Consider the following 15,000-nt stretch of genomic DNA (forward strand, 5'->3'; position numbering starts at 1 on the left):
TTTCTAGTTGTTTGATGGGGATTCATTATCTTTGATGGGGATTTTCTGTGCTTAGTGATTTCCGGTGTAGCAACTTTCAAATACTCATGTCGTCTTCAATTTGTTTCCGATTTCAATGTATGATGCATCATTTGAAAGCTTACAATCTGTAGTTTAAGCACATGTAAAAAACAGAAAAATGATTTCGCCTACAGGTAGCCCTTTTCATTGGGCTGTGTCACATTTTCTTTCATTTCTTTTCATTTTTTAATTGCTTTAATAACCTTGGGCCTCCACACAAATTGAAGATGGTCAAGACATCTCAAGCTCAATCATCTAATGTTCAAGGATTTATGGATTTTCTTTTAGTTTAGAAATACTCAACCAAACTAGACTCAAGTGTACACAACTGTAGACAGCATCCAACGGAAACATCAATACATATTTATGAAAAGCCAGTGTTATTTGAAATGGAATATTGCATGAGGCAGAGATGGTCAGTTTTGTTATTGCATCAAAACATTGCTGGGGCTGATGATAAACATGCGATATGCCAGGGCATACATATTTCATGAAATGTGTATTCATGAAACGTCGATGCGTCCTCAGCCTAAAGACGAATCTCCTGTGAAACTTTCATTACGCCAGGAAGATCAACAGATCTGTCAACAGGCATTACTGGAATATGAAAGTTAGAAACATAGTAATTTATGATTCTGAGGGCATGACAGAGCTGTAGCAGGCATGTCTGTCTACAGTCACAGCTTTTTAATGTTCCTCAGAGCAAGACCAACCGTCACTCCAAATCTTTTATCCCTTCAGCTATCTAGACTACTTAACTCAGACAGTGATCACTTCAACTAGACTTACCATGCACTGTTCTTAGTCGAGTAGTTCTTTTATTTTTCTGATTTCTTTTATTTATTTATTTATTTCTTTATTACACATCTAAAAGGTGCCCTTTAATGACCTAATTGTCTGTTTACTGAAGTGTGCTTGACACGACATTGTACTGTTGGATGTTGTTTGTGTCTGAATGAGGAGTAAAGCTACAGATGAATCGCCCCCAGTGGGATCATAAAGTTGTCTGAATCAGAATCAGAATCTGTATTTAGGATGTTATGAACTGTCGACGAGATCCTGGTTTTCTCACCGTGCCTTTCAGAGAGTGTCAGGTTCTGTCAGGAGAAACGACAGGCGAACAGGGTTCAGTACCTGCAAACGCTGTTAGCTGTTACAAGATAGACATGGTGAGGAGCCTTGTCATGGCTCTGGTTCTAGCATGGCTGCCTGCATATATTTTCTGGCTTGATTGAAGGCTCGCTACCACACACACACTAATTAAATCGATGTAATTCTCTGCAGGAGATGGATGAGAGTTGGCCTCCCGCTATGTCTAACAAAATGTCAATCTATAGCATCTGCTAGTCACAATGTGCTGACGGCGAATTCATGTTTGTCAGATGTGTGATGTCAGAGGTCTGTTTTCACACATTTATTCGAGAGAATGCACACTACAGTGGTTTTCGCCCCCATTACCCCATTAGAAGTTTGCATTGATGAAGTGTGTAAACATGTTTTTTTCCGCCATGGTATGACTCACAAGTACAGTCGGGTGAGTGAGTGTGTCTCATCTCCCATTCTGCCGCATCACACTTCAGCTAATGAGCTGTCCTCTCGTGTGGCGTACACTACATCTCTCTCAACTCCTTTGCACTGTGGGGTTAGCTAGACATCCTAGCCTGGAGGGGGGGGGTTCAGTACAGAGGAGCTCAGACGGCTGTTGCGCAAGAGGCAGAGCCCGTGTCAGATGATCGTACAGTCGTCAGATCGGCATTTCAAACCCCCGGCTGGCCACATGTCGAGGTGTCCTTGGGCAAGACACTGAACCAACCCCCAAATTGCTCCCAATTAGCGGGCCGGCCCGGCGCCTTGTGTGGTAGCTTGCCGCCATTTGGTGTGTGAATGTGTGTGTGGATGGGTGAATGAGAGGCCGTTGTAAAGCTCTTTGGAATAAGGAGCTGTATAAGTCAGTCCATTAGGAGCTCTGTAGTCTACCGTGGGGCTAGCTATCCATCTTAGCCTGGGGGGGTCATACAGCAGAGCTCTGTACCGTGGGGCTAGCTATCCATCTTATCCTGGGGGGGTCAAACAGCAGAGGTCTGTACCGTGGGGCTAGCTATCTATCTTAGCCTGGGGGGGGGTCAGTACAGCAGAGGTCTGTAGCCTACCGTGGGGCTAGCTAACCATCCTGGCTAGCTATCCCCTCTGGCTATCTATCCCCCCTGGCCTGCCAGATACTGAGAGACAATCAACAACCTTGTGTTGTTTACGCTGATCTGGCAGTACATCAGAAGAGCTAATGCATATGGAGAGAGAGAGAGAGAGAGGGGGACGAGTGTCAGCTGCATTGGCTGCAGCGCCCACAGGGGTGTCAGGTGCATTGGCTGTCAGGTGCATCGGCTGACAGATGCATAGACATGGACCAGGCATGCTAGGGTGTTATTTTCCAATCAGTTGATCAGTAGAGTAGTTGGCGTGCAGCAGGAACCATCTATCACTTCAGCTCATCTGGATCCTGAGAGCCAACGGGCAGGCAGGCAGGCTGGCGGTTCAGAGCTGTTGTGTCGATGACTGAATAGACTTTCATGTCAAGTCCGGTTGGGATCAAAGCAAAGCTCGGCCAAACGCGTTGGCGGACGGCCTAATGGCGCGGACACCACCGGTGATGATCCGGTTGGTCGCGCTCCAAAACAATTACTGGAGTTGATATTCTACTAGTACACGCAGAGCATTCACTTTCTATCTTTTTTTGGGGGGACGGATGCTGTATTGTTCGCACATCGACGAGGACACCAGGGGGGTAATTCCATCAACGTCGCCAAAGGACATTTTTTCTTCTAAATAAACACAGATTTTTTGGGCAAGACTATTAAAATAAATAAGCCTAGATTTTCCTTTAGCGACGTAAATGGAATACCCACCAGAGGACTGCGGTCTGTTGCCCCGTGTTTGGATTTTAATTTCATCTGCATTGCAGATTAAAACATCGGAAAAAGTCAATCACTCTGTGTGATTTGTATTCATAAAGGGACCGAAGTCTGTCCCGTTGCACTGGAAACATCTGGCTGTTCGTGTTTAGCCAAAGTCTTTCTTTCTGCCTTCAGAAGCCCTGTCTGTTTTTTCATCATGGCCGTTAATTGTTGTTTGGGCGGTTGCAAGTAAGGACAGTTGGAGGAAAAACCTAGAAAGTGATTTTTTCTTTAGGCTGTAATTAGGCTGACGTTTCTATTCCATTACCTTTTCAAGTGAAAGAGATTGTTGAATCACATAATTCCTTTCAATCATCCCTTTATAAACGTATCAGCAACAACAACAACATGACATTCTCACTCAGTAGGTATCTCGACCTGACTCTACTGTGTGTGCTTACAGAAGTGAAACGTCAGTGTGACCTCACTAACAGGTCATTTCACCTCACCCGCTTTTCATTATCACTACAAACGCGCACCTGGTACATTAAAGTTGTTTTTCCTGGTCTTTTGTTCAGAGTGACAGCTATTAATGGCCATTAGCCTTCATTAAATGCTCCCTTCACAGGATTGTATTCAACACCTCATTCATGCAGTTGTTGATATCTGTCACAATTATGCAGATTTCGAACAAAAGGTCTCATAGCCTAGATCAGGGGTGCTCACACTTTTTAGGCTTGTGAGCTACTTTTCAAATTACCAGCTCAACAAGATCTACCAACCAAATAAAACATATTGCCATTGCTGCGAACACAAAAATGTACTGTAATAATAACAAATTAAGGCCACGCTACACTGTTTCAAAATCAAAGAAGAGATTTATTAAACGATATAATGTAGTGACTACATTATGGGTTCATGTTCTCCTCTTACTGTTGGTTGTGTAGTGGGAGGGAACCAGTTCTGGCACTAGGGGCAGAGGGGAGGATTATTAACGTTGCAACTTCCTGTTTAGACACAAGAGTTTTGGTGATCGATTTCCTGGTCCTGTACGGAGAGTACAAGTTGTTATTTTGATTAAACAGTTATCATTACGTTGCCTACGTCTTTCCTTTTTCCTCCGGCACTACACTGGTGACCCCGACGTGGATTTTTGTTAACGTAATTGTGTACAAAAACCAGCGAGCGAACATTACAATCCTGCAAAATGTCCGGGCGAGGAAGACGTTCAAACCAGCGGCAGCCATCACCATCCACTGTCAGGGTAACGCGTGGTGCGCACACTCCCACTCTCAAGCTACCAGAGTTCTGGGACTCAACGCCTGCTGCATGGTTTGCTATTGTAGAGGCACATTTTAACAAAAGTGACATCGATGACGACGACGACCGGTACAACCATGCTGTGGCAATGTTGGGCAGCTCCACCGCAGCTCGAGTGGTAGGTTTTTTGTCTGCTCCCCCTCGCACGGATACACCTATCTCTTTACCATGGTGGACAGGACGACTCGCTGGCCGGAGGCAGTTCCGCTCTCCTCAACGACAGCCCCCGACCTGGCCCGGGCGTTCATCGCGGTGTGGGTCTCCCGCTACGGCACCCCTGCTGATCTCTCCTCTGACCGTGGCTCACAGTTTACTTCAGAGCTGTGGGCAGCGGTGGCGGAGAATCTGGGGGTCAAGCTCCACCGCACAACCGCCTATCACCCGCAGGCGAACGGGCTCTGTGAGCGTTTCCATCGATCCATGAAGGCCGCCCTTCGAGCCAGCCTCACGGACAGCAACTGGCTTGACAAGCTGCCGTGGGTCATGCTGGGGCTCAGGACAGCGCCTAAGGAGGACCTCCAGTCGTCGTCCGCTGAGCTGGTGTTTGGACAGCCGCTGCGGGTCCCCGGTGACTTCATTCCCAAGTCAACGGAGCCCTGGTCCGCCGCCGCTCAGCGCGCCTCCCTGCTGGACAGCGCCAGGACCTTCGTCCCGGTCCCGACTACGCAGCATGGTGTCCCTACTTCGAGGGTGCCCCCGGAGCTGCACTCAGCGAGGTTCGTTTTCATTCGTCATGATGGCCACAGGACTCCACTACGTCCTCCTTATGACGGGCCTTTCCGTGTCATCGAGGCCGGAGCCAAGAACTTCATGGTTGACATGGGGGGTAGGCCTGAGTGTGTGTCCGTTGATCGCCTCAAACCGGCCCACTTGGACCTTGAACTGCCCCTGGACTTGGCCCTGCCACCGCGCAGAGGCCGGCCTCCAGTCCTACCTCCCCTGCAGCGCCCTGGCCATTCCCCCCTCCGACCCCGACAACCCCCCGCAGCTCGCGAGCCCCCGGTCGTCACTGCCCCCCGTCCTTCCCTGCAGGAGGACGTGATGGGCGATGTCACACCTCCTCCCGCACCTCCTGACTTTACCTACGATCGTAGGGGCCGGGCCATACGCCCTCCTCGCCGTGAGGATTTCCAATATTGAGGTGAACACTGGGGGGGCTGGTGTAGTGACTACATTATGGGTTCATGTTCTCCTCTTACTGTTGGTTGTGTAGTGGGAGGGAACCAGTTCTGGCACTAGGGGCAGAGGGGAGGATTATTAACGTTGCAACTTCCTGTTTAGACACAAGAGTTTTGGTGATCGATTTCCTGGTCCTGTACGGAGAGTACAAGTTGTTATTTTGATTAAACAGTTATCATTACGTTGCCTACGTCTTTCCTTTTTCCTCCGGCACTACAATAACAAATATTCACACTGGTAGTCCATTAACATTAACATTAACTCAGGAGCTCTGAGTGGTTTACACCAGACTGGCCAGTGCCAAGCCAGGTGCCATCGACGTCTCCGGGCGGCGGAGTGTGTGTGTGTGTGTGTGTCTGTCTGTCTGTCTGTGTGTGTCTGTCTGTCTGTGTGTGTGTGTGTGTGTGTGTGTGTGTGTGTGTGTGTGTCTGTCTGTCTGTCTGTGTGTGCATGTGTGTGTGCTTGTGTCTGTCTGTCTGTCTGTGTGTGTGTGTGTGTGTGTGTGTGTGTGTGTGTGTGTGTGTGTGTGTGTGTGTGTGTGCTTGTCTGTGTGTGTGTGTGTGTGTGTGTGTGTGTGTGTGTGTGTGTGTGTTGTGAGGCGGCGCGGGGCTGAGTGATGCCCTCTCCTGTGTGGTCCAGACGGGAGGCGTCCCGTCTGGACCACACAGGGGGAAAAAAAAAAAAACTTTTTTTTTCCACTTTTTTTTTTTTTTCCCCCCCAATGCCGTGTGATCTACCCACACTACCTTCGCGATCGACGTAATGAGCACCCCTGGCCTAGATCCTCATAATCAAGGATACTAAAGTCATATCCAGCAGGTGTTATACGACATGATGTATATGCATGCAGCTTCCTCTCTGTTAAGAAGACATGACTCTGTCTATTATGCGTCTCTGTGCTTTGTTACATATGCCAAGACTACCAGTGACCACACAAGCATTTTATCCTTTGCCACAAGCTACCAGACTAGGTCCACTGGGTGGCTGCTCCTCAACATTCCAAGAGTCTGTACAGACATACAGACATATGTAAAACAGCCTTCTCATCTCATGCACCATGGGCTTGGAATGCTTTACAAGGCCTCATTAAATTAGACAATTAGACACCTACACTACAGGAGTTTAAAAAAACGGATTCAAGTTGCCATGCAGGAAAAATGTCATGGCTTCTTATATGGATTCCCCTCTCCCCATGTCATATGTTTGTGGGGCACCTGGTACATTAAAGTTGTTTTTCCTGGTCTTTTGTTCAGAGTGACAGCTATTAATGGCCATTAGCCTTCATTAAATGCTCCCTTCACAGGATTGTATTCAACACCTCATTCATGCAGTTGTTGATATCTGTCACAATTATGCAGATTTCGAACAAAAGGTCTCATAGCCTAGATCAGGGGTGCTCACACTTTTTAGGCTTGTGAGCTACTTTTCAAATTACCAGCTCAACAAGATCTACCAACCAAATAAAACATATTGCCATTGCTGCGAACACAAAAATGTACTGTAATAATAACAAATTAAGGCCACGCTACACTGTTTCAAAATCAAAGAAGAGATTTATTAAACGATATAACAAATATTCACACTGGTAGTCCATTAACATTAACATTAACTCAGGAGCTCTGAGTGGTTTACACCAGACTGGCCAGTGCCAAGCCAGGTGCCATCGACGTCTCCGGGCGGCGGAGTGTGTGTGTGTGTGTCTGTCTGTCTGTCTGTGTGTGTCTGTCTGTCTGTGTGTGTGTGTGTGTGTGTGTGTGTGTGTGTCTGTCTGTCTGTCTGTCTGTGTGTGCATGTGTGTGTGCTTGTGTCTGTCTGTCTGTGTGTGTGTGTGTGTGTGTGTGTGTGTGTGCTTGTCTGTGTGTGTGTGTGTGTGTGTGTGTGTGTGTGTGTGTGTGTGTGTGTGTGTGTGTGTTGTGAGGCGGCGCGGGGCTGAGTGATGCCCTCTCCTGTGTGGTCCAGACGGGAGGCGTCCCCACTTTTTTTTTTTTTTCCCCCCCAATGCCGTGTGATCTACCCACACTACCTTCGCGATCGACCGGTCGATCGCGATCGACGTAATGAGCACCCCTGGCCTAGATCCTCATAATCAAGGATACTAAAGTCATATCCAGCAGGTGTTATACGACATGATGTATATGCATGCAGCTTCCTCTCTGTTAAGAAGACATGACTCTGTCTATTATGCGTCTCTGTGCTTTGTTACATATGCCAAGACTACCAGTGACCACACAAGCATTTTATCCTTTGCCACAAGCTACCAGACTAGGTCCACTGGGTGGCTGCTCCTCAACATTCCAAGAGTCTACACAGACATACAGACATATGTAAAACAGCCTTCTCATCTCATGCACCATGGGCTTGGAATGCTTTACAAGGCCTCATTAAATTAGACAATTAGACACCTACACTACAGGAGTTTAAAAAAACGGATTCAAGTTGCCATGCAGGAAAAATGTCATGGCTTCTTATATGGATTCCCCTCTCCCCATGTCATATGTTTGTGGGGCGGCTGTGTCTCAGGAGGTAGAGCCGCCGTCTAATGATCGCAAGGTTGGCAGATCGGTGGTTCTAACTAGGTAGTAGTGGGGGGATTACTCACCCAATCAATTGCATTGAAGCAACCCCAAATTGCTCCCAGTGAGCGGGCCGGCGCCTTGCATGGTAGCTTGCTGCCATTGGTGTGTGAATGTGTGCGTGAACGGCTGAATGAGCGGCTGTTGTAAAGCGTTTTGGATAAAGGCGCTATAGAAGTGCAGTCCATTTATGTTTGTACGCATTTCTGTTTTGTCTGTCTCATTTCCTGTAGAATTGTAAAGCGTCCTTGGGTTTTATGAAAGGTGCTATATAAATCCAAGTTATTTTTATTAGTAGTAGTATTATTGTGTTTTAAATGCATTTTATGGTCATTTATAGATGCTGCTATCTTGGCTAGCTTTCTCTTGGAAAAGAGATAATTGTATCTCAATGGGACTTCCTGGTCTTTAAAAAAATAAACACGGTATTCTTAGCCGTCCTCGACTGCCGAATGTCAATTGCATCAACTGAGTCCTTTGAGTCAAGTCTTCTTTTGTCTTGCGGCATCTCCAGGCTTTGGAACCACCGCATCATCACCCCAGCATGGCGTCCGGACACAACTGCTCCTCTGCCGACCCCGGGGCTGACGGCGGTGGTGACGGTGGGTGGAGCTGCCCGCAGCCGGAAGAAGCCAGCCGGTGCGACAACCTGACCTCTGACCTGCTGGGAGGACTAAACGGGAGTCTGGGGGGGTTGGCGGGGGTGGGGGCGGCGGTGGCCGACGCCTGCCTGACCCTGGAGCAGTACCTGGAGAGACACCTGGGCCCGCGCCGCTCCTCCGTGTTCCTCCCCGTCTGCCTCACCTACCTGCTCATCTTCCTGGTGGGCGCCGTGGGCAACGTGCTCACCTGCACCATCATCGCCCGCAACAAGGTGATGTGGACGCCCACCAACTACTACCTGTTCAGCCTGGCCGTGTCCGACCTGCTGGTCCTCCTGCTGGGCATGCCCCTGGAGCTGTACGAGATGTGGCAGAACTACCCCTTCCTCTTGGGCAAGGGCGGCTGCTACTTCAAGACGTTCCTCTTCGAGACGGTGTGCTTCGCCTCCATCCTCAACGTGACGGCGCTGAGCGTGGAGCGCTACATCGCCGTGGTGCACCCGCTGCGCGCCAAGTACGTGGTGACGCGCACGCACGCCAAGCGGGTCATCCTGACCGTGTGGGGCGTGTCGGTGCTTTGCGCCGTGCCCAACACCAGCCTCCACGGGATCTTCACCCTCCCCGCCCGCCCCTCCAGCCCCCACTCCTCCTCCTCCTCCTCCGGGGGAGGAGGGTTAGACCACGGGGCGGGCGAGAACATCACCATCACCTCCTCCGCAGACGGGGGGATCCCAGAGTCGGCCATCTGCATGCTGGTGAAACCCAGGTGGATGTACAACCTGACCATCCAGGTGACCACGCTGCTGTTCTTCATGCTGCCCATGCTGACCATCAGCGCCCTCTACCTGCTCATCGGCCTGCAGCTGAAGAGGGAGAAGCTGCTGCAGTCTCTGGAGGCCAAGACGCCGGGCCTGGGCCAGGACAGCTACTGCAACGTCCGCAGCAAGCAGCAGAAAGCCCGCCGCCGCCAGGTCACCAAGATGCTGTGTGAGTAAAACGGGCATCCTCCTGCTCCTACTCCACCTGCTTCTCCTTCTCCTCCACCTCCACCTCCTCAGCCTGCTCCTACTCTCCCTCCTCCTCCACCTCCCCCTGCTCCTCCTCCTCCTCCTTCTCCTCCTCCTCCTCCTCCTCCTCCACCTACTCCTCCTCCTCCTCCTCCTCCTCCTCCTCCACCTACTCCTCCTGCTCCTCCTCCTACTCCTCCTGCTCCTCCTCCTCCTCCTCCTCCACCTCCTCCTCCTCCACCTACTCCTCCTGCTCCTCCTCCTGCTCCTCCTCCTCCTCCTCCTCCTACTCCTCCTGCTCCTCCTCCTCCTCCACCTCCTCCTCCTACTCTTCCTCCTCCTCCTCCTCCTTCTTCTCCTCCTCCAAATCCTACTCCTACTCCACCTGCTCCTCCTCCTCCTCATGCTCCTCCTCCTCATCCAGCTCCTCCTCCTCCTCCTTCTCCTCCTTCTCCTCCTCCACCACCTCCTACTCCTACTCCACCTCCTCCTCCTCCTCCTCCACCTACTTCTCCTCCTCCTCCACCTCCACCTCCTCAGCCTGCTCCTCCTCCTCCTTCTCCTCCTCCTCCTCCTCCTCCTCTTCCACCTCCTCCACCTGCTCCTCCTCCTCCTCCTCCCCCTCCTCTAGATTAGATTCAACCTTTGTCATTGCACAACAACATTTCGTTTTTGCTCTAGGCACAGGGTCAGCCATAGTCAGCGCCCCTGGAGCAGTTAGGCATTTAAGTGCCTTGCTCAAGGGCACATGCAGCTCCCTCCTGAGGCGGGGATCGAACCAGAGACCTTCCGATTGCTAGCCGGTCCCTCTAACTTTTAGACTACCGCCTCCCCTTTTCTCCTGAGATCCACAAACTCCTTTGGTTTATTCATGGTCGTCATCAAGAGAAAGGGACGTGTGCATTTCGTTGACCTTTTCTCGTTTAAAAGGGCTTCCGCGACGGAACTGCGTTTCTTAATATGTGAAATATATATTGAAATATATGTATATATGGAAATATATTCAGGAATTGATAGTTCCAACTCTATTTTAGTGTTCAGAATTTATTAACTATCTCATTACGGTAATACCTTGCAATTGTATTATTCACAGTCGGTGGAAAACAATTTCCTATGTTCTTTTTTTGATCTATTAAATCTATTTTTCACAGCCGTTGAAGAGCTGGTGTTTTTGGCACATGATGGCACATATCTGTGATATTTAGGTATTTCATTACATTAACTGGACACAATCTGGGCTGATGATGTCTGTGGACATAACCTTTAGCAAGTTATGCCACACACTCCAGGTTAGAAATAATATACAGAATAATTTCCTCCCTCTTATATATATCGCAAAGACCAGCAAGGTCAAAGATAAGTTACTTAATACAATTCTGATGAAAATGAAATTACCACAGCTCATCCGTAATCTAATCAGACTGAGCTGAGGTGCTGGAGCTGAAGAGCTTCAAATGACATGAAAAGAAGATGTTTTATTGCGCGAGCTTCCGGCCTTTTCATAGACCTTCTTCAGGCCTTCACCTTACTTCTGATTGGATATTACGCTTCAAATGACATGAAAAGAAGATGTTTTATTGCGCGAGCTTCCGGCCTTTTCATAGACCTTCTTCAGGCCTTCACCTTACTTCTGATTGGATATTACGGGTCATTTCCTAGGGTTCAAGGTTCAAGGGTTCAAGCATTCAAGGGTTCAAGGGTACTTTATTAGTCACATGCACAGAAATACAAAGTAAAACATGCAGTGAAATGAAATGGGACTTGTCACTCAACACTGTACACTGTACCAGAGAAGAAAAAGACAATAGTAACAATAAAAGACACATAGGACATTAGAGACATAACGTGCGGAACATAAAGTGCTGTGCAGTAGCAACAGTGTCCTGCACTAAATACATAGACTAATTTTAAAAAGGCAGTAGTCCAGCGCAGTAACAAAGGGAACCAATTAAAATAATCTATAATAATATAAGAAATAATATAATATATTATAATATAATAATATAAAGGTGTGGTGCAGTCCTTCTGCTTCTAATGGCTTAGAACCATCCTAATTACCCTTTCTTACATAGGAAGAAGTCACCGTGTTCACAAATGTAGGCGGTGGTGTGTCGCTGGAGATAATGACCGAGGTTAACAGGGACGAGATGTCCCTTTAAGAAATGTCGCTTCAGCTAGTTCCTTTAGATATACCAGTCCTTAATTGAAAATATACATTCGATCTGTTTCCCCTTTTCATGTCCCTTGGCCAGTCTTTAAAGCAAAACAACTACAAAACACCTTTGTTCTTCAAACAGAATAACCCATCTATTATAGATAAGATGGGAAACTACTGATCTAGTAGATTAATTAATTAATTTAATGCCAAAGGCAATATCCTTCAAAGTGATGATTGAAAATCCCAAGTCATGCCAAGGTTTCATGTTTCACATGTTCATTAATTCGTCCGATAAGGACCCCGTCTACTGGTTCTCTCACAACAAGCGCAGCTGAAACGTCTTAAACCTTCTCATTTAGAGGGTAACGCTGGGGATGATGGGTAATAATAATATGGCCCCCTCGTGGCGTGGGGGGGTCCAGTGGTCTGGCACCGCAGTGGGCTACAGTAAATGGTCCACAGTGGTCTCAAAGCACTTTGAGCTGCAACGTTTGCAGGAAAAGTACTATAGAAATACAAGTTACTATTATTATTATTATTATTATTATTATTATTATTACAGTGCACACATATGCCCATGTTGGCATGGGTTCGAATCCAGCCCATGCCCTGCTGACATCCCCTCAAATCTGTGGCATCATGCTGTGTAATAAAACTGCACATTTTTAGAGTGGCCTTTTATTGTGACCGGCCTAAGGCACATCTGTGCGTTAACCCTGGCCGCAAGGACAAACAGACTGAAGAACAGCTTCTACCACAGGGCCGTCCAGGCCCTGAACACAGCAAAGACCTAAGTTCTGGGCCCTGGACAGTCTGGACAGATTGATGGCAGCTGCTGGACTGAAAAAATCAGGTGTAGTGCTGAGGCACAAACATGTACATTTCAAGCCTGCAAACTGCGACACTTTAAATAAATGTGGAATAATACTATTGTGCAATATGACAACCCTAGTCGTCTGTCTGTACAGTATAGTACAGTGGATAGTGTACATAGCCTTTATTTATGTAAACCAGCTCCTTCCCTTCTTGTGATTTTTTTTCTAAAAGTGTTTTTTTTCCCTTTCCTAACACCAGGGGAGCCACCCCTCCTAAATGTCGTTGTTTGGTACCTGTACTGTAGCAATGACAATAAAGTCCATTCATTCATTCATAATCCTGCTGTCTAATCAGCATCTGGATATGCCACACCTGTCAGGTGGATGGATTATCTCGGCAAAGGAGAAGCACTAATTTGTGAACACAATCTGAGAGAAATAGGTCTTTTAGGTGTACATAGAAAAAAGTCTTAGGTCTTTGATTTCAACTTGTGGGAAAAAATTGGAGCGTTTATGTTTTTGTTCAGTGTAAATACAGACATCAGACCCACCCTCCCCCCCCCCCCCCCTCCCCCCCCAGAAGAAAACAGAACGATTTCGGTGTCATGGCTCCAGCTACCTTCTCCAGTGTCTCTATATTTAAAAATATATATATCTATTATTTTCTTCTATCACGGAGACTGCCAATGGCCCCGGGCCTGAGCTAGATTACTCCTCCTGCTACAACTGGTGAACAGATGATTCACTTGCTTAGTCAAGTGTATCGAATGTAAGTCGCTTTGGAATAAGGCGTCTGCTAAATGCCAACAAATGTAAATGTAAATGTACCTTCACATTCACACGTTTCCCTCCCAGGGGGTCTCTTTAAAGATTCTGTTTAATGATGTACTGTACAGTATGAATACTTAACTCCATAAGGTGGTTTCTGACAGGATTAACAAAGGGTGACCGCCATCCTCCTCAGGCCATTTCAGTTAGAGAGAGACGAGATATTATAAAACTGTCAGTTTTTTTTTTTTTTTAAGATATCTAATTTCAGCTAACCCTTTTTCGGGTAAGGCAAGATTTTTAAAAATTATTACGATTTGGCTTTCAAATACATAAGGCCGATAGGAGTCAGGTCTGCGGTCAATGTGTCTCATGTTTCGATTCCAAGATCCTTCTGCTAGTTTATAAAGCTCTCACTGGCACAGCATATAGCTAGCATATCAGCCCAATAGAGCTCTCAGGTCTTCTGACGCTGGCTTTCTCTGTGTACCACATGTACAAAAGAAGAGATTTGGTGAGGCTGCATACTGATTTTAAGCATCCAAATTGTGGAATGCACTGCCAGTTTACATTAGGGATTGCAACCTCAGCAAATACAATCAAGTCAAGACTAAAAACCCATCTTTTTAATATCGCCTTTAAATGACTAAATAATTAAATTATGATTATATAATGACTGGAGCACTTTGAGCTGCAACGTTTGCAAGAAAAGCGCTATACAAATAAAGGTTATTATAATGTCATGCGCTGACTCAAACACCACAATACTAACGCCACAGAAACTGAACGGTCACATACTGTAACATTGTCCGTTTTTTTACCACAGTTTGGGCTGTTAAAAGCTTGCTCAGCTGGCCTCACACAACATACCTGGTGCCAGACCACTTTGTTGCCTATGTTGTGGGGTGTGTAACCATGACGATGTCTAAATCCGCCTTTGCTGGTAACAGCTCTTGTCTATCTCGATGGTGGTAAATGCTTTCTTTTTCTGTTCTTCCTGTTCTGTAAAGCTGTTCTGTACAACCGGGCCCAGCTGGGTTAGTGCAGCACCATAGTGTGTAAAAGGCCTAATTGCAACTTCACAGCGAGTTCCATAGCTAATCTTTTAGCACTCCTACCTTACCATCAGATTCCAGCCCTGGCACTAAAAGCTTCAGTGACACAGTTTTTCCACACACAATACAGCTACTTTTGACTACTTTTGACAACTTTTGACTACTTTTAACTGGTGTTCAGCTACCTATGTTTTTTATAATTGTATCAACACTCAGACGACATTACTCTAGACGTTTAATTCGCAACTCAAATGAGTATTGTAGCGACAGCAGGAGTTCCAGTACCTATATAATTATTAATAAACAGTTAATGAATGCTTTATTACTGAACATTATTCTAAAGTAATAAAGGGTCATAAAGGAATAAATGCCTGTGCAAATTGTGACATGGTAGTAAGATGCAAAAACACTCTCATGAGACACTTATGGAGCGATCTAATTACAGCTTGACACAAACCAACCGTGAAGTTAATTATCTCTCATTCAATAATCCAATTAGCAGAACCTCAGTGGACCACTCAAGCTCAGAGTACACCCATCACCGAGGGAAGCACAACAACCCTGTTACTGAT

The 15,000-nt window shown here is 47.0% G+C and overlaps 1 protein-coding gene across 1 annotated transcript in view; it reads left to right on the forward strand.

The window, feature by feature from the left end:
• nmur1a (neuromedin U receptor 1a) overlaps nt 1–15,000 on the forward strand; it is a gene marked incomplete at both ends in the record, with an annotated part of 75,579 nt that overhangs the window by 59,908 nt on the left and 671 nt on the right. The window contains one exon of the mRNA XM_080529740.1: nt 8,538–9,612. Coding sequence (XP_080385866.1) covers nt 8,538–9,612 — 1,075 coding nt within the window. The remainder of the gene's footprint in view (nt 1–8,537; nt 9,613–15,000) is intronic.

The sequence above is a fragment of the Nansenia antarctica genome (assembly GCF_963989245.1).
Source record: "Nansenia antarctica genome assembly, chromosome: 1".
Taxonomy (NCBI): domain Eukaryota; kingdom Metazoa; phylum Chordata; class Actinopteri; order Argentiniformes; family Microstomatidae; genus Nansenia; species Nansenia antarctica.